At 36.2% G+C, this 26,450-nt stretch overlaps 2 protein-coding genes and 1 pseudogene across 2 annotated transcripts; 1 reads left to right on the top strand and 2 right to left on the bottom strand.

The window, feature by feature from the left end:
* Positions 1-5,155: 5,155 nt before the first annotated feature.
* Positions 5,156-7,151, top strand: LOC133291634 (uncharacterized; annotated as a pseudogene).
* Positions 7,152-10,424: 3,273 nt separating this feature from the next.
* Positions 10,425-13,618, bottom strand: LOC133283528 (uncharacterized). Its single transcript, XM_061483571.1, is given in 5 exon segments — positions 10,425-10,788; positions 11,784-11,866; positions 11,960-12,126; positions 12,250-12,516; positions 12,586-13,618. Coding segments are annotated over 5 exon segments (1,914 nt in total).
* An 11,851-nt stretch (positions 13,619-25,469) lies between these two features.
* LOC133310530 (3'-5' exonuclease-like) lies at positions 25,470-26,114 on the bottom strand. The gene has a single exon (XM_061514580.1). The coding sequence runs from the start codon at positions 26,112-26,114 to the stop codon at positions 25,470-25,472; it is 645 nt and encodes a 214-aa protein (XP_061370564.1).
* Between the last annotated feature and the right edge of the window lie 336 nt (positions 26,115-26,450).

Raw genomic sequence — 26,450 nt, 5'->3', positions numbered from 1 at the left:
TTTTAAATAAGAAAACTTACTAATCCTAAGTTTCGAACCATATTGTTGTATCTTTTTATTTACATTTGCATAAAAAAAATTTCACGCTCCTGTAAATTCTAAGAAGTATGAATAACCCACTACCGTCAAAGTATTGCTAATTTCGAAGTCTTATTCTAACCAATTATCTTTCTCAAAGCACATTCTCAATGTTAGAGTCCTAGTCTCCTCAAAATTATAAGTAAAGAAGCATACTTTCGTCGTCATCATATCAGTTAGAAAATGCATGGGACTCGGATTAAAGTGATTAGAAGGGAATAAATTTAATTTTATCATTCTTACCTACATAAATATAAATGTGTTGCTTAATATATATTGCTTTACTTGTATTTCATTCTCATTAAAAAATTATTGTATTTGCGCATCATATCGCATCTAGAAAAACAGCTGCAATTTTTGTTTGTGTTTTTTAAAGACCCCAACTTAGATTTAAGGAAAAATGGGAAATTTGCACGTCGTCCCCAACCCAACAACAGCCCCATGATCTAAAAGGGCAGGGAGGCATCATGTTTGTTAAAATAATTTCAAGTATTGATTGATTCACTTAATAACATAATTTTGTATTTAGATTGATTCATGGACGCAGTGGATGTTCACAGAACTTGTGTCATTTTAGTGTCTTACCACTAAAACAAAGTTAGAATATGAATTTTTTTTTTTTTTTTCACTTTACAAAAGAGAAAAGTGTGTGTCATTTTAAAGGATGGTGCGTGTTATTTTAAAGAATGTAAAATTATATCATTTTAAGTGAGAGAAAAAGATAGATCATGAGAGAGAGAGTGAAAAAAAAACATAAAGATGTGAATCTCATCTCTTTGTGAGAATGAAATGACACAAGTTATATAATTTAAAAAGATAAATATTTTTTCCTTAACACTATGTCTTAATAGTAAGACATAGTGTAAACACATTAAAAGGACATAAGTTTTGTCCATTAAAACGACACATCTTTTTCCCTTAATTGGTTTATAATTTATAGGTACAATTGTGAGATGTAAAATCCATGACTAGTTAAGAATATGCGGTGATTTCAACTAAAATAGATACTCTCCGGGTTAAGAAAAAAAGTAATTGAAGACTCGAGTAATACAAAACTAACTTCAAACAAAACATTATTAAAATATATCATTAGCATGAGGCAAAGCTGCCGATTAATCCATACACCTCAGCTATACAAAGCACTTTAATCAGCTTAAGCTCCACATTTTATTTTAGTCTCACTCAACAGTAACAAAGCCATCTCCAATTGTTAGTTTGGGAACTTCTCTTTAATGGGTTTAAGGAATTTGCGGAGACCATTTGTCAGAGCCGATGATGAGATCAAAGACGCTTTCAAAAGGCTGAGAGCCCACAGCAGCACCAAATATTAAATTAAAATTAAAAGGTAACATACTTTAAATAAGAAAATTTAAAATTATTGGTTAGCATATGTTTGCATATGTTTCAATATATATATATATATATATAGGAGCAGATTATTATATTTACAAACTTTTTTGTTTGCAAAAAACATTATATTCTCGTGGGAGAATACAAACTTTTACAAACTACACTATTCTACTAGAAGAAGATAGTGTAATTTGTAAAAAAATTCAAAAAAATTTGTAAACGGATCCTGTCCCGTGTATATATATATATATATCACTTTTTACCTCTTTCTGGCCAATGCTTATAACTCTTTCCTCCAAATCAGAGGGAGGAATTTCCAATTTCGTCAGAAAGGAAATGGCGGAGAAGGATGAACATGGAGTGACGAACAAGTCATCTGTCACCATGAATACTGATAGCTTCTTGGTGAATCCTCTTCCACCACATCTGCTATATATTTCGCCAGTTGATGACTGTGGTTCTAAATGCCTCAATGAAATGTAATAGTTATTATCTCGTAAAGGAGTTAAAAAGTAGCTTGCCTTTTCATTATTACCATTTGTACTGTGACAAGTGTAATCAGGAATAGGCTCTTCATCAAACGGTAATATCTGGTTCTGGAGTTTAAATAGGTGTGCAAGTGGAGATTTAACGATCTTATCCTTTAGACCGGGGGACCTCAAATATTTGTAAGGATCCAAATCAATGATGCTCTTGTATAGATTATCAATGCTGCCCAAGCAAGAGTTCCCATTCAACATATGTTCCACCCCTCCTAAGGGGAAAGTTAAAATACTAAGAATGAAGTCCACAAAATCAGCTCCAGCTAAAGCAAACAATATCGTGTTTTTGGATTTTCTTAGCATTACCTTTATTTTCATCCTCTGCCCTCCATCATTAGCTTCAACCTCACCAATATCAAAATCCGATACACTCCTTGGTTCTTCATTCTCAATGAATTGTTTCTTTAGCAATAATACGTCCGTTAAAGGTGTTGTGGAAAATAAGGAGCGCTTGAGTAGGTCCAGGATCTACAAAAGAAAACAATACAATATACTATGTAATAGAATAAATTTTATTTTTATTGCAATACTAAGTTTGATAACGCATTAATCGTAATCCAAGTGCAATTACAATTTAAAAATAATAAACAAAAATATATATAAATATAACATGGAAAAATACCTCTTTGTGAGTGACATTCACAGTTACTAGTTTGATTGTATCGAAGTCTTTGGATCCAAGACTCATGGGTAAACAAACAGAATTTTGAAAATCATCAGGCTTCACCTTAAGATCATCTGAAATAATAAAAGTTGCCGTTTCTTGAACAAACCCTTCATTTGCTGGTGAACTACGATGAAATATCTCTCGATTCATTGGTTTCCCACATTTGCATCTTTTATTCTTGAATTTGCTCAACAAGCCACCAATTAATTGCCGACTGCACTCCAAGTCCTCACATATGAAGTACTTTGTTTTCTCAGTGTCATCAATATTAAGCTTTATATTTTGGCAATAGCTTTCCATTGAGTTCCTTGGCTGAAGCAGCATTTCCTTACACGTGTTTGTCCAAAAATGATTTTCATCAAGATTGGCCACGCTTTCGTACAAAGTGCTTAGGCTTCCAATGCTAACCTTCTTCATGTTTGATTCCTTACCTACAAGCCTCACAATAGTGCCCAGCGGCAAGGTTAAGAAACTTAAAAGGACATCCACAAAATCCTTCTCTGCTTGGACAAACACTACTTTATTTTTCTTTTCATCAATCAAAACTCTCAGGCCAACTTGTTTCTCGGTAGCAAATGCAGACTTGATAAAGCTTAGCAGGACATCCATTAACCCTTCTCTGCTTCTACTAACACAACTTCGTATATATGCAAGCTGACAGTTACTTTCCACGAATATATAGAAATTTCAACTTTGCAAAAACATTAAAAAAAGAAATTCTTGAAAAAATAAAATGTGGCAGAGTAGTAATTTGATTTGATTGCGCCCCCATGGGTAAAAAACTCTTGGGATGTTGAACCAGAAAATAATAATTATTATGAATTGAAAATCAAACGTCACTAATCACTTTGACTCTCATCAGTGGGATTTATCCTTGGTATAATGAAAAATCTCATCACTGACAGAGCCCTATGTAAGATAGCAATTGATGCTGGCGGTGGCGGTTTGTATTAAGTTGATGTCACTTTTATCAGATTCAATGTTACGCTTAATTAGTATTAAATGTTATTTTTAGATCAGTGCAGTTTTAAAGCCACAATCCTCAAGCATGTTCCCCAATTAAAAGGAAACGAATTCCAATATCTTTAAAAATTGTTTTCAACTTTTTCTTTAACTACATCTTTGCATTTAAGGGCAATTGTGATTTTTGAGATGCATGGGCTGTTCAAAGTTTTGAGAAGTTTGATGCTGAATTAAATCGGTATGTATTTAACAAGTAAGCATTTACGTTTAGAGTAAATATTATTTTGGGTTCCTAACAAAAAATACAATACAGTCTCTATTTTAGTCTTTTACAAAAAAAAATTAGTCAGTTGGTCCCTAACAAATTCAAAGTGGACTCATTTTAATCTTTTTGAGGGATTAATATGGGCTTTTTTAAAATTGTGAGGGATCACGATTTCAACTAAATGAGTCCAGTTTGAATTTGTTAGGAACCAACTAACTAATTTTTTTTGTAAGAGACTAAAATTAAAACCGTATTTTTTGTTAACGACCAAAAATAATATTTAGTCTTATTTTAAGTTCACGCGTGCAAATGCAAAGAAGCTATCCAACACACACAAAAAAGGGTTCATACTTCTTAAAGCTAATGTGTAGAACATTCTTAACGTGCAGAATTCCAAGAAGAAACGACCCAAAAGAAAATATTTTTCTGATTTTTTGTTTTAATAATTTGGTTTTGTAAGCCGGAGGTAACTATTGCGTTAGCATGCATTTCTTTCAAGTGAAATATCCTAGACATTATTAACCGAACCAACTCTCCTGTTACTAGTAATTTATGCTTCACCTGTTGATAATTATGTTAGTGTTTTTTAAATATATTATTCCAAAAAAATTAAAAATATATATAATTATAAAAAGCTAACCACTAAACGGGTTGTCCTGCCAATTAAAATGTTAACCAAAATGATTGATTCAAGTGATACATACTTGATTCCATTTAAGTAATGTTTTTGGGTTCAAATTCTTATAAATATAAAAAATTTCCACCAAAGGAAATACACTCCGATAAACATATAAATTAAAGGGAAATACAAAGCGTGCTATAGTTTCCACCAATTTTTATTTTCTTTTAACTAGTTTCCGCCAATTTTGGGGTGTACGGACGAATAATGTTTTCTTTTTTATTTATTATCACAAATAAAATAAGAGATTATATTTTCTTATGCAACATTATCTTATGTTGCACTCACAATTTTAAGTGAGTCCCGTTGTACAAAAAAAAAAGAGAAAAAAATTGAAGTGGAACTCATATTTTTTTGAGTGTGTAAGAGAGTGTTGTTAATATAAGATTAATATTCTCCTGTAATAATAATACTGGGTTAACAGAGCAAGTCTCTTTGTTTTCCTTTCCTTTATTATTCCAACTACAAACACAACTATAAGTATCACATTAGGAAACAGATGTCATGTCCAAAGCAACAATCAAGGTGAGATATCAGAATCCTCGCTAGAACTAACACATTTCTTCCCTTCATTTTCTGTTTTTTTTTTTTTTTTTTATATTTGACTCATCATGGCTTCTGAGCAAGAAACAAAAATTCCCTTAAAACTTTGGGTGGACAAAGAAAGAAAATGTGTAGTTATGGCTGAAGCAAGTGGAGACTTTGTAGATGTTCTCTTCAGTTTCTTGACACTTCCATTGGGAACTATTATGCGGCTTGTGTCCAAGAACCAACCTCATCCACCGGTAGAGATTGGTTGTATCAACAATCTGTACCAGAGTGTGGAAAATTCCAGTACTGAGGTTTTCTGGAATCATATTTGTAAGCAAATGCTGCTTTCTCCGCGCAACCCATGTGAGGCTCTTTGCCAGAGACTAAAATTAAACGTAGATGATACAGAGCCTACAAAGTATTTCATGTGTAGCAGCAAATGTAACAAGGACAGTCGTTTGCTAAGTGCTTTTTCTGGGTTAAGTTGCTCTTGTGGGAAATTAATGAGCGAAGAATTGGAGCTGATAGAATCCAAGAAAGAGGCTCCCCAGAATGGTGTTTTTGTTAAAGAATCCATGTACTTGATCTTTGATGATTTGAGGGTGCGCCCAAGCTCTCCAGGAAACTATGTACAACAACTCCTCCAATATGGCTACAAAGACTTTCAAAAAGATGACAGAATTGACTATAAACGTTGGCATGGAGGAGGTAATACTGCTTTTTTATTCATTGAACGTGGTACTTGTTGACTTGCACTTAAAAAAGCTCCTTTATTATTGATTTCAATTGGAGCAATGTATAGTAGTTGTGAGCTTTTCCTAATAAACATACTTAAATTACGTGGAAAATTATATGATTATTTTGCGATGGAAAGTTCAGATTAATTAAACTAAAACCATTTTTTTAACTCTCCCTTGATTGATTAATTTACCCTTATTTTAAAATTTATATATAAATTTACTATACTTTAAATACTATGTATCGATCTATCTTACTTTAACTAAAATTGATCACTTTTTACCCAAAAAAAAAAAAAATTGATCACTTTTAAACAGTTCTAATCATGTGGGTTCACAAGAGGTCATATTTTTGGGAATCTTGTGGTAAAAAGTAATAACTTTTATTAACATAGAGTATATTGGTAATAAATTTAAATATAGAATAGATAGATCATCCTCCCTTTCTAATTATCCTCGATCCACAGAATCATATTCTTAGGTAGATTATTATTAAATTTTGCTATAAGATATTTCAAAAATTTATTTTGATTAGTATTTTAAATTCTTGGAAATCTTTTATGAATGTGACATCATCAGAGAACATCCTAAAAATGCAATCTAATTAAACAAAACATGAATTCAAAATTAGCCTACTAGAAGAATAAACCTGACGGAAAGTATGTAATAATTCTCATTTTTATCGATAGTTCAAACGTTAGAACGCGGATAGTGGAGTGGAACATTGGACTTAAGTGATGTAGGTGGTTATGTACTTTGACACAGTGGGATTGATGCTTATATTGGGGAAATAGAAATACCCAACCTCGCTCTTGGAAATAAAATTCGACTAATACTTGGATATATAACAAAATTTGAAACTAATACTTCCTTCTATATGCTGGTATATGAAAATTTCCTTATTTAATGATAGCTTTGTTTTTTTCTTTTTTAGGTTTTTAGCATACTAAAGCAAGCGTTAATCTCCAAATCTCCTTTAAGTGATGTATTCTTGGCATATCGAGGATGTAAACCGACATACTTCTTCTCACCCGGTTGCCCAAATTACAAAACAGATTCTGTGAAGCTCAAGATAACAGTGAGCAAATCAGAGAACCGGGTTCTGTTTGCTGAATCTGAGGGAGATTTTGTTGATTTTCTATTTAGTTTTCTAACAACACCTCTTGGATGTATTTTGAATCTTATGGAAGGCTAATTGTCTTTGGGTTGTATAAGTAACTTGTACACTAGTGTGAAAGATCTTAATTCATCATGGTTACCAAATAATTCCTTACTCAAATTACAGGTTGCTCATCAGTTTGGTTGTGAGGGAAATCCTCTACTTAAGCTTGACATTTAGACAATTTAATTCTTATGAATGGTTATACTTAATGTTATTTTTTTGTTTATTTGATTTGACTATGATGAATTTTGGACTATATATACTTTTTCCATTGACTATGATGATCTACATGGTCAGGCACTAAACCTGTTGGTGGCTTCCTTGACGTCCAAAGCTGCTTTGACGAATAGCCTATTCAACCTCCTGAAGAATCCCAAAGGAGGAAATTGACTAATATTCTCTATGGGTGGGGTGTAGAGGAAACCAGCTAGATATTGGTGTTTTAAATGTGTGTTTAAAATTCTCTTACTCTAAGCTGAAAGTGCTTTTAGGAGATCGATTATTGCTCATAATACTAATGAAGCTCTTCTCTAATTTTCTGTACTCAAAAGTGGTTAGATTGTTGGTTGTTTCCGCCAGGAGAGCAAATAATTCTTGCTCATTAAGAAAAAGAAATCATATTTGTTTAATTAATACAGTTCAATCATAAAAATTTGTTTATGATCTATTGTAATTGAAACGAGATGAGGAAAGAGTTTAGACATTAGTTGACTAAAGCCAAAAATAGATTCAATGTCCTAACGCATACTATCTCCAGGATTATTTATATCATACAAGAAAACCTAATCCTAGCCTTTTTGGTAACTAAAGTCTTAATTGCTGAGTGGTAAAACTGTTTCTTCATGACTGAAAGGTCGGGTTCGAATCCAGGAAACAACTTCTTTGTAGTTATGCAAGGATAAGGCTGCATATAAGAATTTCTTTCACCCCACACTCGTTAGTCGGGTTTAACGGTAACAACCATTTATTAGTTTATCTAAGTATTTGATGGTAAGCCAAATGAGCTTTTGATTAAAGAGCATACTGGGCAAGGGGCTTACTAGGCATTGACGATGTCTTTGCGGATTGCTACTGAGTGAGAGGCTAACCATGAGTAACCCAAAACATTCGTCTTGAATCTGTTATTAAGCATTGAGCGTCGATCCCTAAATATATAATCCTTTTGGCATGTACTACAGTCTACAGCGTACAATTAAGAGAACAATGTATTGTGAGTTGATGAAGATGAAGATTTTTGTCGAATTTCAATTTAGTTGTCTCACCCTATCCTTTGATCTATTTTGAACCTTCTGGATGGCAATGTATATGTGGGGATGTATACAAAAAAGTGTGAAGGTTATTGAAGTTTCTCACAATATCATTAGCCATTTGCTCCTTAAAAGAGTTATAAAAAGAGTAACTCTTTGTCAAGTGTTTTAAAATTCGACCTGATCTGACCGATTCAAACGGTTGACACGTAAATCGGATCTTCAATCGATCCGGTTTAGATATTAAATAGGTTATTCATTTGATTCGGTATGAAACTGGCTCTTGAACAGGGTTTAAACGGTATTAAACCGGCAGTTTTTTTAAAAAAAAAACCTCGTTTTGTGAAATTTTTGACAAAATGCTTGAAAAATGCCACTAATGAGATTCAAACCTAAGTTATGTGGATTATAACTTATAGCACATACCACTAAACCAACTCTAATTATTAATTAAAATACTTCTAATTTTAAATTTTAATTTTATTATATATATTTAATTTATGTTATTGAACTAATAACTCAATGGTTGAATCGGTGACCCAACCCAATACTATGACAAAATCAATAATTAATTCGAGTTTGATAACACTGCTCTTTGTTATTGGTACGGGATAGGAGTATATGAAATTAATATAATTCACTAATGAATGAGCCAAGAAACTTTTTGAACCGAGATCTTCTGATGGCACAAGAGAACCAGTGTTGGCTTTGTGAGGAGACCATAACTATTTTTTGTTTGGGATGATATTCAAGTGACACCATTGACGATTGCTTCTAGCATTTAGGGCCTGTTTGGTGTGATGTATAGGATAAGACCTGATAGTATAAGCCCTGATAGTATAAGATCTGAAAGTATAAGACCTGATTAAATTTTAATACTATACAGTGTTTGGCTTGATATTATATAAGATAATGTATTGTGTAAGATACTACTATCCAGTGTTTGGTAATGCACTGTATAATACTAGATTGGATAAAAATAAATAATTTTGACAAAAATACCCTTTAATAAAGAATTTATATAATTTCTCCAAATATTAATTTTTATAAAACTCTATCAATCAGTGTCCAAAAAATTTATTAATTCATGATTACATTTGGTATTTCTTTATCTTTTGAGCACCAAACGAGTCACCTAAACTGACAAGAATGAAGATTTAACTATCAGACCTCTTGCTATAGCTGTCAACGAAGCATGGCATCATGTGGTAATGCTACCATTTGCTGAACAAACATAACAATAGTCTTAATTTTAACAAGCCATTAGTTCCAAACAGCTTAATAATATTATACTAGACAAAGATATGGTACCAAGATCCTCCAAAGTTGAGGGTTCTTTTCCTTCTTACCAACCTTAGCTGGTATGCAGATTTAGCCACTCTTGATCATTCATAACAAGACCAAACTCCCAGGAAATCTGAAAGAAATATGCAAATTTCTAAAAAGCATTTTAATCAAATTAATTGTCCTTGAATATCTTGCAACCCACATGACTATACTGTTATACATGATCAAATACATATTTATCATTTTAGCTTTGTTCAAGAACCATTGCATAACAATGATCATTCATTAATTACTTAGTCATCATCCCAAAGTTGGTGCCACCAAATAACATAAATATGTGAAAAAACCAAGTGACTCTCTAAAACCAAACAGCATTCTGAATGACAGAAGCTTACTAAGTTATTTACTATTGACATTTTACATTGAAAGTTCCACCAATGTCACCAATTGAATCAGACAATTCATCCCTAAATGATAATAATAACAGGCAAAGGAACACTTTAGGATGCAAATGTTTTGAACTGGCAACATACAAGAAAATAAAAAATGCGTGCACAAACAAGTAACATCAACTCGAACTCTCAAAGTCACAATTGAAGAATGTACAATGAATAACCTAAAAGGCATACAATTGATTATGAAAATGAAGCAAAATTACAAAGAAGAAAAAAAGAGGGACAGTGATGCCTATTGCCTAGTTATTCCCTAATACCTAATACAACTGTACACCTGCAATTGTAACAAACTTCAAACATATACTCATATTAGACCCACAATAAAATTCAAGGTACAACTTTACAAATTTCTTGAGCCCTATCTCCAAATTAGTGGTAGATCTGTACCTAAGGTCCTTGTGAACCAAACTAATATTGGCATGGGTGAACTTAACATCTCCATTTCTCGGCATAGGAAGCACCTATTCTTTGCCTTGGTTTTCAGAAGCTTCTCCATTATGTTGACAAGCCTTCAAATTGAGACTGTAAACGGAGATCGTGGAAGCCCAAACAATGGCGAGATGAGGGTTCGCCGAATTGCACGCTTCTAGAAGGCTCACGAACCCTAAGATGTTGCTGTGCAGATAGGATCCAGGATAGGATCCAGGATTCTGCATAGTGTAGCGGACCCCAACTTGCGTCGTGAGGTGCATCACGTGGGTGAACAGCACCACGTCGAAGAGCTTTCGGAGGAGTGCGGCGTCGTTGATGTCGCCGTCGAGGAAGAATATGCCGGTGCATTCGAGGAGCTTCTGGCGAGCTCGTTTGAGGTTAGGGTAGTAGCAGCTATGGGGAAGAAAGGAGAAGAAGGGTTGTAATGGGTAAAAAAAATATGGTATGTGATTAGCCTTATACATTAATTCTTTATCAGGTCTAATCCCACCCTTGTAGACCTGATTAAGTTATACATCATTTTGATGTATTAAGGGGGTATGATGTATAAGCTTATACAATACGATGGTCACTCCAAACAACTAAGATTATCATAATGTATAGTATAAGCTTATACTATCAGGTTTTATACGTCGCACCAAACATGCCCTTAGTTTTTCAAGATTTGAAGCGCCAGTTAGATGACTTTGAGGAAGCATGTGATGTGCATTAAGGAGACAGATGTAACAAATTTACAATCAACTCTTTGACTGATTTTCTTCTATAAGCTGTAAATATCGACATAACAAAATTTAATCTTTTATCAATGGATATAATTAGAATTAGTTTCGGTCTAGTGATTGATAGTGAATATATATTTCTTTATTTTTCTTCCACTTCAGCCTTTACAGTCCTAGAGGTGATATTTACGACTACATGGTGGGCCACTAAAGAGTCCTAACCTACGACAGGGATTGCTATTCTCACTTGGAACAAAATTTTGGTAATACAAGGTACTCAAGTGGGTACTTTATCTTTTTACATTTGAAAAAAAATTTCACCACTTTAAAAAAATAAAAAATTCCAACCACATTGAAAAATTTTCCAAATGTGAAAAAACGAAATACCCACTTGGGTACTCCCTAGTACCAAAGTTTAGTTCTCTCACTTGGCAGAAAATAACTGAGAAAGGAAAGGAAATCACTGCGCATTCAGAATATTTTACATGAAACACAATATTTGATGAAATAGTGTCCATCAACTAATCTCAAGCATCAAATTAAAACAGCAAGGGAAGTAGAAAAGTATTTTTTTTTTTTTAACACCGACGATTACTATAATATTAGCCAAGATGGAAATAATTGGTCAATTCTCCTCCTTGATGGTTTTTTTTTTTTTTTTTTTGGTACACATTGATGGTTTTCAAATATTGGCGGAGACCGTTTGTCAAAGCAGATGTTGAGGTCAATGAAGCTTTTAGTATGCTGAGACCCTGCAACATTGAATAAAAAAGTGTGATCTAATCTGATACAAATAACAAAATTCTATGAACAACCAAGCTTAAACAAGTCTCACACTGCCTTACCTCCTTCAGACCAACGCTGATGACCCTTTCCTCCAAGTCAGAGAGGGAGACTTTTGATCTATTTAGATATGAAACAGTAGAGATGGACGACATTGGAGTCACAACCAAGTCATCTGTCACCATGTACATTGATGGTCCTTTGGCAAATCCTCGAGGACTTGATAATTCTCCGGTAGAGGACTTGGGATCAACATATTTCAAGGGTGCATTCAGTTCAAAACGGTAAGTATTGCATGTATACGAACAAGACACAGGTAAGCATGCCTCCCCAATCGGTAATATCTGGTTGCTGAGCTTAAATTGCGGGGCACACTGAGGGTTAGCTAGTTTGTCTTTCAGTCCCTGTGAGCTTAAATATCTGTCTGAACTCAATTCAGTCATACTCTTAAATAATTTATCAACACAGCTCAAAGAAGAGAATTCTTCTAGCATGTGCAACACTCCTCCCAAGGGGAAGGTGAGAAAACTAAAAAGAAAGTCAGCAAAATCTTCCTCTGCTTCAGCAAACAGAATCTTGCTGTTAGATTTTCTTACCAGTAATTTCACAACCATTTGCCTACCCCCATCACATGCTACATTTCCAATCTCAAACTGAGATTGATTTCCTCGGTTAGAATCATTAAGGAATTGTTTCTTCTCTAAGATAAAGTAACTCAGAGGAGTCTTTGAGAGCAATGAAAACTTGAGCAGATCCACTACCTACACAAATCAAAGATGAACTAATCAATGAGAGAGTGAAAAAATTATCAACAGCAAATATGATAACAAGCTGAAAAAACATACCTCCTTCTTGCTGATAACTACAGTTTGTTCCTGAAGAGCATCCATGTCATCGATTCCAAGCTTCTTAAGCAGACCTATACTTGTTCCAACAACATTAGGCATCACATAGAGATCGTCACAAATGATAAAAGTAGCAGACTCATTAACAAAGCCATTTTCTAGAGTCAAATTCGCTGGGGATATTATTCTGTTCATTAGTTTTCCGCAATTGCATCTTTGATTCCTAAAAGTGCTTAAAAGGCTCCCACTTAACTTTCTACTACAATCCCAGTTCTCACAAATGAAGTACTTCGTGGGGTTCGTGTCATCAATGTTCAGTTTCAGCTGTTGACAATAAGGTTCCATTGATTTCCTTGGCTGTAGTAGCATTTCTTTGCAGGTCCGTGTCCATAGATGCTTTTCTTCAAGATCTGCCACACTTTGATACAATGAACTCAGGCTGCCAACTCTCACCGGTTGTATGTTTGACTCCTTACCCACGAGTCTAGCAACAGTTCCTAAAGGCAATGTTAAGAAGCTCAAGAGAGCATCGACAAAATCCTTCCCTGCCTCAGCAAACACAACTTTGTTTTTGCCTTTGTCCACCAAAACTTTCAGGAGAACTTTGTGAACTTGTTCATTTGATGGAGTAGCTGTTGTTGAGAATGGAACAGATTTATGACATTTGTTTCTACTTTTATGAATCCTGTTTCTAATATTATCTGGATTAGAGTAGCATCTCATCAAATGGCTTTTCATGCTCTGTGTTCCATGTTTGTACAAGACCAAGCAACTACAATAGTTGCATTTAGCTTTCTTTTCCGAGATAGACTCCTTAACAAAGTGCTTCCAAACCTCTGATCGAATTTTACACCCACCAAATTTAGATGGCAACATATTACCAGAGTAAAAACTAGATGCTCTGCAGTCACTCTATGCCCGGAAATTTATCTTGATCACCCATTGGTTTCAACATAACATTTCTGTTTTCCATTAAAAATTGACATAAGAATCAGGTTAATCCAATATGCAAAATGACAATATAAATATATGGAAGTGAAAAAAAAAAAAAAAAAGAGTAGAGATAAAGGTCAAAGAGAAAGACTACAATTTTATTCATTCTTTCCATCGTCAAATCAAAGTTTAAGAGAAAAAAATGCAAAAATTGTAAACAAGACCCCGATACTTCTAGTGAAGTTTAAAATCGTCTTCATTTACACAGGACATGAATTTTACAAACGATATTTTTGGTATTAAAGCATCAACATGAGCTCCAACAGGAAATGTACAATTCCTTATAAAGCAATTATACTACTAAGAAGAATAAATCTAATAGGTAGCTGCAAATAGCAGCAGCCATATAAATTTTAAATGCAAAAGTAAATAGTAAACTTGGTAAGTAATTCGCCTCTTGTTAATTGCTACGTCATAGTTAAGGTAAAAAGACAATGTTAGCATTAAACTAAGGGCAAAATGACTTGCACATTTGATTACAAGCTAGCAAACAAAATGATGAGAATATCTCCTAGAGACAAACATATAGAAAAGTGACAATTTCTTTCCTAATACAAAAGTAAATACTGAAATGCTTTTACATTAATATTTTACTTTCAGCTCACTAAGGATTAATCCCTTCTTTAATTTTTTTTCCTTAAGGTTTGTAGTAGCTTCTACCAATGCATAACAGAATTTTTGTCCATATACAAACACACTTAAGCAAGAGGGCAAGCCTGAGATCGGGGTTTAATGGGGATTGTTGAGATATATAAAAACCATTAATGTAGCCTCACCCAACAACTTAAGCTTTTGAGTTAAATTGGTTCTTTATATGGCATCAGAGCCTCGGTTGTACCGGGTTCGATCCTCACCGCTTCCCACTTTCTTTCTAGTGGAATTTCTTTCTTCGCACAGGTAGGTGGGTCTGTGCATTGTTCACCCTTCAAGCCCAGTGGACTCTCGTGTGAGGGGGCGTGTTGAGATATATAAAAACTATTAATATAGCCTCACCCAACAGCTTAAGCTTTTGGTTGAATTGGTTTTTTACATGGACTCTTCTATGCAAACACACTCAAGCAATAACACTAACAGAATTTAGCACAAAACCATAAAATCAAACAAGAATGAGAAAAAAGTGAAAGAAAGAGCAGAAATGAACAAGTACCGAGGAAGTAGAGAATGAATGCTGAATGAAGCCCCGTGACTAGAGCACAGCAGATAGATACCTGCACAATATAGGAAGCCAGAAATAACTACAGGTGATAACTGTTGGGCTTCCTCCTTCAATGCTAAGCCCAAGCCCATTTGAGGGGTTTCCTAAAAACCCTAACCCTAATTTCCACCTCCTCTATATATACTCATTAGTTGAGGGTGGAGGCTAGGTTAGATAAGAGAGGTCAGATTTGAGAGAACAAATTTGAGAGAATTATTTGATTGTTTGAGCAAGGCTTTATGCTTTGCATTTGAGAGATCTCTAGAGAGAGTTTGAGTGAAATATCTCTAGGGTAGTTTGATTATCACCATTGTTGGAGAGGTTGAGTTAACCACCACATTGGTGTATTTGATTCGTTGTAACCATTATTTTCATAGTGGATTTCTGATCTGGGCTAGGTCCCGTGGGTTTTTTACTTCTTCATTCAAGAAGGTTTTCCCACGTTAAATCTGGTTGTATTCTTCTTCTCTCTCTCTCCTGTGTTTTCGTTTTGATTTTTCCGCTGCGCTGCCTGACCTGGTGAAGTTCAGGCCGAGGTATTGCCGAGATCCGAGATCAGGATCTTGTTGATTGACTTCCGCACAAAGGCTGCTTAGCCGATCTCAGGGAACCGAGTTTTCCCAACAGTGGTATCAGAGCCCAAGTTCGACGGGTTCTGAGGGAGACGAGATGGAGACCAGTGGCATAACTCATGATGGAGATATGTTCAAGTTGACCGCAGACAACTTCACTTATTGGAGACCGATGATGGAGGATCATCTCTACTGCAAAGATTTACATGAGCTCATTATCCTTGATGAGAGACCGGCAGGCAAAACCGATAAGGAGTGGGAGATCCTGAGTCGGAAGACGGTAGCCACGATCAAGAAATATATTGATAAAAGTCTCTTTGAGCACGTGTCCGAATTCACGAACGCGTATGAGTTGTGGACGAAGCTGGAGTCCATGATTCAGAAGAAGACTCCCAGGAACAAAGCACACCTGGTTCGCCGACTTGTTAAGCTTGAATACAAGGACGGCATGAGCATGATTGAACACCTGAACACCTACAAAGGTATTGTGAATCAGCTGTCAAAGGCTGATATGAAAATTGATGAAGAATTGCAGGCATTGCTGCTGTTTAGCTCGCTGCCAGAAAGCTGGGATACTCTGGTGGTGACCCTGAATAACTCGACTCCAAATGAAAAATTGAAGATGGATGTCGTGACAGACAGCCTCCTGGGTGAAGAATCCAGGAGAAGAGAACGAGGTACTTCGAGTACGTCTAAGGCCAACGTTGCTGAGAACAAAGGGAAATCTGACTCCCGCGGTAGAAGCAAAAGCCGAGGTAGAGGTCGTGACAGACGAGACAAGTCCAGAGGTCGGTCAAAGTCGAAATATGAGTTGAAGTGCTTTTACTGTGGAAAGACAGGCCATAAGAAGTCAGACTGCTGGACCCTGCAGAATGATGAGAAGAACGACTCTGTGAAGCCGGATCAGATTATTCCCAAGAAGAGGGAAGACAAGAGCACCACTGCGGTGGCTGCAAATCCTGATGCTGAGATATTCCTCCTTGGTGAGGATAATTATTTGAATGTTGCATATGATGACTGCACCTGGATTGTTGACTCCAGTGCCTCTTTCCACGTTACTGCACACAAAGGTTTTCTCTCCTCTTACCGAGGTGGTGACTTTGGAGTCGTGAAGATGGGAAATCAAGTGACCAGCAAGATTGTTGGTGTCGGTGATGTAACTCTGACCACAAATGTCGGATGCCGACTTGTGTTGAAAGATGTAAGGCATGTTCCTGACATGCGTTTGAACCTAATCTCGGTAGGAAAACTTGATGATGCCGGGTTAGTGAACTACTTCGGTAGTGTGAGATGGAAGCTGGCCAAGGAAAACTTGGTCATGGCCCGAGGTAAGAAAGAAGGCTCCTTGTACGTGATGCAAGGAAAGATCAATGGCGGAGAAGCCAATTCTGTTCGAGATGAATCTAGCTTGGAGCTATGGCTCAAGCGCCTCGGCCACATGAGCGAGAAAGGGCTCCAGATCCTGAACAAGAAAAGATTACTGACCGGGTTGAAAGGCCAAGCGTTGGAGAGTTGCACGCATTGCCTAGCTGGAAAGCAGCACCAGGTTTCTTTTGTGAGACCGGATCAACCAAGACGACGCAGGTATATTCTTGACCTCGTCCATACTGATGTCTGCTCCATGTCGGAAAGATCCCTTGGAGGAACTCAGTACTTTGTTTCATTTATAGATGACCATTCCCGCAAAGTGTGAGTGTATTTGTTGAAGTCTAAAGACCAGGTACTCCATTCCTTTAAAGAATTCCATGCGATGGTTGAAAGGGAGACTGGCAAGAAATTGAAGGTGGTCTGATCTGACAATGGTGGTGAGTATTGCGGCCCGTTTGATGCATACTGCAGAGCGGCCGGGATTCGACTTGAGAAGACGCCCCCCAAGACACCTCAGCTGAATGGACTCGCTGAGAGGATGAACAAAACTATTGAAGAGAAGGTCTGAAGCATGTTATCCAATGCCGGATTGCCGAAATCATTCTGGGGAGAAGCCGTCAAAACTGCTGTTGATTTAATCAACCTTTCACCATCACGGCCACTTGAAGGAGAAATTCCAGAAGAAGTCTGGACAGGTCGGAAAGCGGCCTACAATCAATTGAAGGTGTTTGGATGCCGAGTTTCGTGCATATCCCTAAAGATGAAAGGGCCAAACTTGATGCAAAGACTAAAGAATGCATTTATCTTGGTTCGCCGAGATGTGAGTTCGGGTTCCGACTTTGGGATCCAATCAATAAGAAGATAGTGAGAAGCCGAGATGTGATCTTTCATGAGCATGAGAACATTCATGACATCTCGAAACCCAAAGTCCGAGTTACTGTCAGACATAAAGAACCCATCCCTCCTGTCCGAGCTGAAGCAGGGGGAGAAAATCGAGAAAATGATGATCAGCAACAAGCTGAAGATGACCAAGACACTGAGGTCCGAGTTGATGATGAGATCCGGGATGAAATTGATGAACCGGGTTCTCAAGCTGAAGAACAGCCGAGATATCCAACTCGAGAAAGAAGACCCTCTACGAGATACCCATCTGATGAATACACCGTTGTTGCTGAAGACGGTGAGCCTCAGAGTTATGATGAGGCTGTGATGAGCTCAGAGAAAGAAGAATGGAAAAAGGCAATGCAGGACGAGATGAAGTCTCTGCACGAGAATCAGACTTATGAGCTGACCGAGTTGCCTAAAGGTAGACGAGCTTTGAAAAACAAATGGGTCTACAAGATTAAGAATGAAGAGAACGGAAAAAAGCCGAGATATAAAGCTCGGATTGTAGTGAAAGGCTGCAATCAGAAGAAAGGAGTTGATTTTGAGGAGATTTTTTCTCTTGTGGTGAAAATGACCTCGGTCCGAACCGTGTTAGCCATGGCGGCTTCGATGGACCTCGAGGTAGAACAAATGGACGTGAAGACGACATTTCTTCACGGTGACTTAGAAGAAGAAATATATATGGAGCAACCTGAAGGATTCCAAGCTCCAGACCAAGAAGACTTGGTATGTCGGTTGAAGAAGAGCCTCTATGGCTTGAAGCAAGCACCTCGAAAGTGGTACAAGAAGTTTGAATCATTTATGACTGATCATAAGTTTGAGAAGACAGATGTCGACCACTGCGTATTTGTGAAGAGGTATGAGGCCGGAGACTTTCTGATCTTGTTGTTATATGTTAACGACATGCTTATTGTAGGGAAAGACAAATCGAGGATAGCCGCCCTGAAAAAGGCGTTGAGCTCGTCCTTCGCAATGAAGGACCTCGGCCCTGCAAAACAGATTCTCGGAATAAAGATTATCCGAGATAGACAGAAGAAGCTACTGTGGTTAAGTCAAGAGAAATATATTGAGAAGATTTTGAAGAGATTCAGCATGGATAAAGCCAAAACAGTGAGCACCCCCCTAGCCGGACACATAAAGCTAAACCAGAAGCAATGTCCGAGATCTGATGAAGACAAAAATGAAATGATGAAGGTCCCTTACCAATCCGCCGTCGGAAGCTTGATGTATGCAATGGTTTGCACTAGACCCGACTTGGCGTATGCTGTAGGAATGGTAAGCCGGTATTTGTCAAACCCCGGCAAGGAGCACTGGGAAGCAGTGAAGTGGATCTTCAAGTACCTCCAAGGTACAACCGACTTATGTCTCCATTTTGGAGAAGGCAAAGCCGAGTTGCAAGGCTAATCGGATTCTGATTTAGGGAGTGACGCCGACTCGAGAAAGTCGACTACAGGATATTTAATGAGATTTGCCGGAGGAGCTGTCTCTTGGCAATCAAGACTTCAGAAATGTGTTGCACTATCGACAACTGAGGCTGAGTACATTGCCGCTACTGAGGCAAGCAAAGAGATGTTGTGGATGAAGAAGTTCCTCATGGAACTTGGCCATGATCAAGACAAGTACGAGCTGGGTTGTGACAATCAAAGCTCAATCCATCTTGCGAAGAATTCGACCTATCACTCCCGCACTAAGCATATTGACGTGAGGTATCACTGGATCCGGGATGTGGTGGAAGGTGGTGAGCTCGAACTCGTCAAGGTGCACACTGACCAAAATTGCTCCGACATGATGACAAAGCCGGTTCCAGCAAGAAAATTTGAAGACTGCTGTGAAGGAGCCGGGTTGATGCTGAAGCCGACGCATTGAAGTCGGAGGGGGAGATTTGTTAGGCTTCCTCCTTCAATGCTAAGCCCAAGCCCATTTGAGGGGTTTCCTAAAAACCCTAACCCTAATTTCCACCTCCTCTATATATACTCATTAGTTGAGGGTGGAGGCTAGGTTAGATAAGAGAGGTCAGATTTGAGAGAACAAATTTGAGAGAATTATTTGATTGTTTGAGCAAGGCTTTATGCTTTGCATTTGAGAGATCTCTAGAGAGAGTTTGAGTGAAATATCTCTAGGGTAGTTTGATTATCACCATTGTTGGAGAGGTTGAGTTAACCACCACATTGGTGTATTTGATTCGTTGTAACCATTATTTTCATAGTGGATTTCTGATCTGGACTAGGTCCCGTGGATTTTTTACTTCTTCATTCAAGAAGGTTTTCCCACGTTAAATCTGGTTGTGTTCTTCTTCTCTCTCTCTCTCCTGTGTTTTCGTTTTGATTTTTCCGCTGCGCTGCCTGACCTGGTGAAGTTCAGGCCGAGGTATTGCCGAGATCTGAGATCAGGATCTTGTTGACTGACTTCCGCACAAAAGCTGCTTAGCCGATCTCAGGGAACCGAGTTTTCCCAACAATAACACCTAAATCACTGAAAACCAACCTCGCCTTCCATATCTCTGCATCTTCCCCCCCACCCTTTTCTCTGTGTTGAAATGCTCACTCTCTTTCTCACTAAAACCTTCTGCCCAGTTGCTTCAAACTCAGTCTTTGAGTACACACAAAGTTGTTCAAACGCAAAAGGGCTTAATTTGTGTCCTTTCTCACAAACACTAGAGATGATGGTTGAAAAGGAAGATTTGGGTTTGAGTCTAAGCTTGAACTTCCCTCAGAATACCCCAAACCTTCAGCATATGAATCCTCTTCTTCTTTTCTACTTATTCCTCTTCTCGTTCTCTTTTGAAAGGAGGTTTATTTTTATTTTTTTTCTCTCTCAGCTAAAATCTACATTTAAGCTAAAATGTAAAGTAAGGAAAAAGTGCGTGTGATTTAAAGGATTGTGTCATTTTTTAAAGAGAGAAACAGACACGTGAAGGAGGAGAGGGATATGAAGAAAAAAAAAATATGAGTTTCATTTTTTGATAAAAATAAAATGATATAAGTTGTGTTATTTAAAAGGATAAATATTTATTCCTTAAAGCAATTTTGATGATTGTATAATTTTTTTAGAGAAGTTTTTGGCTTATAATTAAATTATAATTATTAATTTTTATAAATTTAATGATTATAATTTATTGAATTATATTTATTAATTAATTAATAAATTTTTATAATATATAATTATTATATTGACGAAAATTAAAAATTAAAATATGGTTATAAGTGAAAGGAAATTACAAATATAACCCTCTCAAAAATTTTAGCTATTTAAGATTTTGGGGAAACTAAAATTGGATATCTTATTTTTTAATGTTTGGCAAGAGGAAGTGCAAAAATTTTCCTGCAAGAAATAATTTCAAGATTCTGTTTACACATACTTTCTCAATATAAAACACCGTCGGTGGTATTTTAAAAATTCAATACAGTAACAAAATACACACAAATTTCTCAAACAATTTTTTAATCACATTCTAAAAAAAATTTATTCTTCCAACATATTCCTGAAAATCATAATTTTCATAAAAAAAAATTTATCCTTTATCAAATGTTTTCTAAAAGTTACTTAAAAACTATATATTTCGGAGTGGTATACACATTTCAAAAAAATAAAAAAGCTGATACAATTTTTTAAAAAAAATTTATTCTAAAATCTAACTTTTGTAAAAAGTTATTTAGTCTAACTTATACTTAAAAAAGGAAAAGTTAAAAAAATATTCACAAACGTGCACCGAGTGCGAAGATAAAGCAGTCGTTTCATCTCACAGTGCAATGGGTGAATATCTAAATGTTCCCTGTTAATATTTTCCTTGCAATGGTGTTTCTTTCCAAAAATATTAATTTAATTTTATATTTAAATTAATTTTAATTAAAAATTTACAAAACCTTTAAATATACCTATTTTGTAAAATATAAACCAAACAGATTATACCTCTTCGTTCCCTATGAAAACAATGAGAAGTAGAGAAAATAATAGAATAGAATAGGCCACTTTTACAAATTGTTGGCACAATATTGATGCAGAAATAGAGAATATAAGTAACCTTGTATAGAATTAAACCTTGAAGCAGATTCTTAAATTGGTTTTAGAAAATTGGATATTTATGATGAGGTTGGCATTGATTATTCTCTTTGCTTCATATATGGTTTTCACTTAAGATAACCTTGAAATTATATTAAGAAGTCTGGTGCAAATGACTTGATACCCAACTCAAATGATACCAATTAGTGTAACACCCTCTCATCCAAGAAAGTTGTTTGCTAAGCGGAATTAGAGTTTTTGACATCATTTTAGTGTTGCTAAAAAAAAAACTATTAATTGAAACCAAGATTCCTTACAAAAATCAGAGTATATTTCTTAAGTTGCTGAAAATATTATTTTCCTGACATGCTGTCTTTAAAAATTCGTATAAAATTAGTTTCGATGATTCAAAAAAATATTCCATATAATCTAGAAAGAGCACGTCTGAGGCTTCGCGTGCATATAAAATAATAGTAAATCGGAGTTCGTTTGCCCCTTGTAACGTAACTCGCAAAGTGCTCGCAAAACTGTTTGAAAATCAGCACTTAATAAAACGCCAGAAATTATTTTCGCAAAACATTTCTAGAATTTGTTTCCAAGGTACTTGCTGATCATAAAAGTCCGAAAACAGTAATAAAATCATAGTTCAACAGTAGTTCAAACTTCTCAAATTAATACAGTCATCCATCAAATAAACAGCAACAACAAAAGTCCAAAAGCAGCACATAACATCAAATATCCATAAATTCTTGTCCTCAAATGCTTTTGCGTCCTCCTGCAATTTTATAAAATTGCAGCCCCAAAGGGGTGAGAAAAATCTCAGTAGTGTGATAGCAAAAGCAATAAGGCAACAATATTAAACTAGGCACAAAATTATAAAACAGTCGCATCAACATTTCATTTTTCTGATAAATCTTAACATTTCATAGTGCGTATATAACGCCATCATAAAGTACGTCATAGCACCGTCGTGCACGTACAACATACACAGTGGATATTCCATAATGGCTCCCTCAAAGGTGAATTCCAATTGTGGCCTATGCGGACGGAAGCCAAGTGTCCCATACCCTGGTACCGAAGGAATGCCTATATGATGTGCGCTCAAACGAATGCATATTTATATAGATATTATTATTAGCCAATGCAACATGACATTTATGCACGTATGCCATGCTATGCTTTCACACGCCAATGGAAAAACGGATGCGGTATGATGTAATTGTGCATGACTAAATCATCAGTATCATAACATATTCTTCAAGCTGCCATATAACAGTTTTACCTCATAACAAAATTACCAACAAGACATAGGCAGAATACTTTCATCATAAATGGCACAAGAATTATTAGGCACATGTGGCAACATGTCATAATTTTATACACTAGTCAATAGTCACATTAGGTAATACCACCTAACACTTACCTCGCTCGTCACAATTAATTTACCAAGCAGTAGCTAAAATGATCCAAAGTCTCACAAAATATGCGCACCTAAACAGAGGCATTATTAATCAGAATCGTTTGCTAGATAAATACTTATACGCAGAAACATTTTCACTCTTTTCTACCCCAAAACCCAATCGGTTTTCCAAGGTTCCTTTACCAACAACATTTTGACTTCAATAACAATTTTTCTAAAGTTTAACAATGACTTAATCAAACCCAAACATAATCGGTTTTTAACACATAAAAGGTCCTCACGAATAAATTATGCAATTTTTACTTTTCTACTCAAATGTGCACAAAGAGAACCTATTACCATGTTGTCTATATAAATTAAATGAGACTTAGTACACATCTGGGCTCAAAACAGAATTGGTTTTAAGTATATAAAGGCTCAAGACATTTTTTCAAAATTTTGTTCGACAAGACCAAGTGTACGTGAAGGAAACCTAAGCTTATACTATGCACTTAATTTAAATAAGGCTTAGTTCATAACAATATTTACCAAGTCAGAATCGGGTTTATCTAAGCAAAACATCAAGGAGAACTTATTCCAAAACTCAACTACTTCACTCAATGTGCGCTACAAGGGCCTAATCATGCTGTCCATAACTTAATTATTGTTTCATAAAAAAAAAAATTAGAGATATATCAAGTCATCATCAAACAGCCCCAACTTTTATCAAAAGATCCTTTCAAAGTTTAATTCTTAAGCTTTCAATCTAGAGTCTAGGGATACAAAAATGGCAGAGTCAAAAAGAACAAAAAATAACTAAACGAGCTATTTCCTAGACATGCATCACGGTTGTGAAATAGGGGAAAAAGAACAGAGATTTTGTGCCTACCTCTAGCCAGCACACAAGGAAAACCGAATGGAACAAAGGAGCAGCAAACTCAGCTCTCCAACGATGGCTGCACGCACCAAGGGGAAGGAAGTTTCTTGAAGTTAATCCCACATAATTAAGAAAAATACATAAAATACGATAAGGCATAAGAATGCATGTGTGGAAATTTGAATTATATATATATATATATATATATATATATATATATATATATATATTAATTGTTGGCCTTCGATTTATATGGCTACTAGTAGGGAATTAATTTTGAGTTAGGAAATGATGTGAATTATTAGAATAAGTGAGAAATTATTTTAGGCATGTGAGACCTTCGTTGGAAGAGGTAGAAACAAATTAATAATAATATATTTAAAGATTTAAAAATATTTGAAAGGCTTGGGAAACCATTATTTTATGGGTGAGTGCTTAAGTTAGCAACATTTGGGCTTGTATATTTTTGATCTCCCAAGTATCCATGAGTCAGCCCAAGCTCCTTTACACTTTGCCCTAATCTTATCTTCTCCTAGTAATCCAACAAGTCAGCCACTAATTAGCTAGAAATCGCCACATGGCTAAGCCATCCTTATCTCCCCCTTTGTGCATTTAGGATAGATTAAAAGCAAACAAAAAAAAAAAAAAAGAGGAATTCTAACTTAGCCTCTTATTAAACAATTCAAATCAGCCCTCTCCATTCCTCCCTCACATGCGCCCAGAGGAGATAAAAGGCTGACCTTGCTTGTTGCCTTATACAAAACCATTCAGCCTTATTTTAAAAACACATTCAGCTTTAAGGCATGCATCCAATAAGGAGCATGAAGTCAGATTGCATGCATTATGATTGGGCAAAATTGCCACCCAATTCTACCCTTTTGAGCACATAGAGAGAGGGTTATGTTAATAAGAAATTCTGGTCTTTAATTTAGTTTAAATCAGCCAACTCAACTTCACTCTTCCACCTTCAAGCGCTGTATGAGTAGAGGAACACTCAACCATTTCATCTCCCATTGGAGTATATCTTTGGTGCTACTGTAGTATGTACTCCTTTACTAAAAGTAGAAAATAATGATGGTTTTGGAGAAAATAACCATACAAAGAAGAGTAAAATAGTAAAGAAAATATATTATATTTTCTAAATTGAATAAATGATGTACTGAGTCTAGTCTTCAGTACTACACTAGTACTCTTCAGTACTACATCAGTACTGAAGATATTTCCCTCCCATGTACAACTACAACCTTAAGTGATTAGAGAACCCTCAAAAGAAAAACAAGACTTTGCATCTCTTTCCCTCACTCAACAGTTTAGAGTACTCATAGTAAATTAGAGATATATAACAATAAAGATTAGAAGAACGACCCCAACCATGTCAACAACCCACTCTATAAGCCTAACATAAAATTAAGCATAATTGGAAACCAACCACACACAAATCAGGGTGAGAATAGAATCCCATTAGTACTCAAAACACGTCCAATCTCAAAGGAGACAAAGGCATCAATGCAGGCATATTCGACCTGCTCCTCAGTGAGAAATAGTTTGTCCCACTTACTCCTCGATATCCTTTTGGGCTTCTCAACCTCCTTTTCCAAAACGCGTAGAGCCAACGTCTTGAGCCCAGCCCTCTTCAATTCAGGGTCATCCAACATGTCCGCAGCAAGGGTTCCAAGTTCAACCAAGTTGTTCACGTGCAGCGAATAGTCTTCGAGAAGCTTCTCAGCGTCCTCCTCAATCCCAACGCCCACGAACGTGATATTGACGTTGCCGAGAAATGACACAAGCGAGTTGGGTATGTACGGCGCGTGGAGGATCTGGAAGATCAAGCAGCGGCGCCCCACGCAGAGTTGGAGTGTGGCCACGGGGTTCTTCATGTTGCGGTGGGTGTTGGGGCGCCACTCGACGTCCAAGCCTACTATGAGACGGTGGCGCAGGAGGTGGTTGCTGTGGAGACGGCGGATTTCTAAAAGCCAAGAGTCGACCATGGAGGGGACGGAGGTGAGGAGGGTGTGGATGGTGGCGGAGTGAAAGTTTACGTCGTAGAGGCTGTGGTCATCGTTGTCGGAGTTATAGTTTCGCATGCTGATGGGAACGTCGTTCTAGTCTACGAAGTTATGTGAATTCTAGATTGAGAAGAGTGGATATAGAGTGGTTTTTTATTTTGGAATTGAAAGTGAAAGTAGAGTGAAAACACAGAATATATATAAGATGGAAAAAATGTTTCTGCCCTCTGGAAAAAAAAATTTATCTCACGTGTCTCCCTATAAAAGTGAGTGAATTTTATTATAAAAAAAATAAAAAAATTAATAGAATTCACTCATTTTTGTGTAAGTGTAGTATAAATTTTTTCTGCAACAAAAATAAAAATATTAAATCCATATAAGTTACACTTTTAATCTTGATCGTTTATCTTATTT

The sequence above is a fragment of the Gastrolobium bilobum genome, unplaced genomic scaffold (assembly GCF_033153095.1).
Source record: "Gastrolobium bilobum isolate Gb01-03AN ecotype WA unplaced genomic scaffold, APGP_CSIRO_Gbil_v1 utg79669, whole genome shotgun sequence".
Taxonomy (NCBI): Eukaryota; Viridiplantae; Streptophyta; class Magnoliopsida; order Fabales; family Fabaceae; genus Gastrolobium; species Gastrolobium bilobum.
The sequence above is the reverse complement of the archived record's forward strand: the minus strand, read 5'-3'. Positions and strand labels throughout refer to the sequence as shown.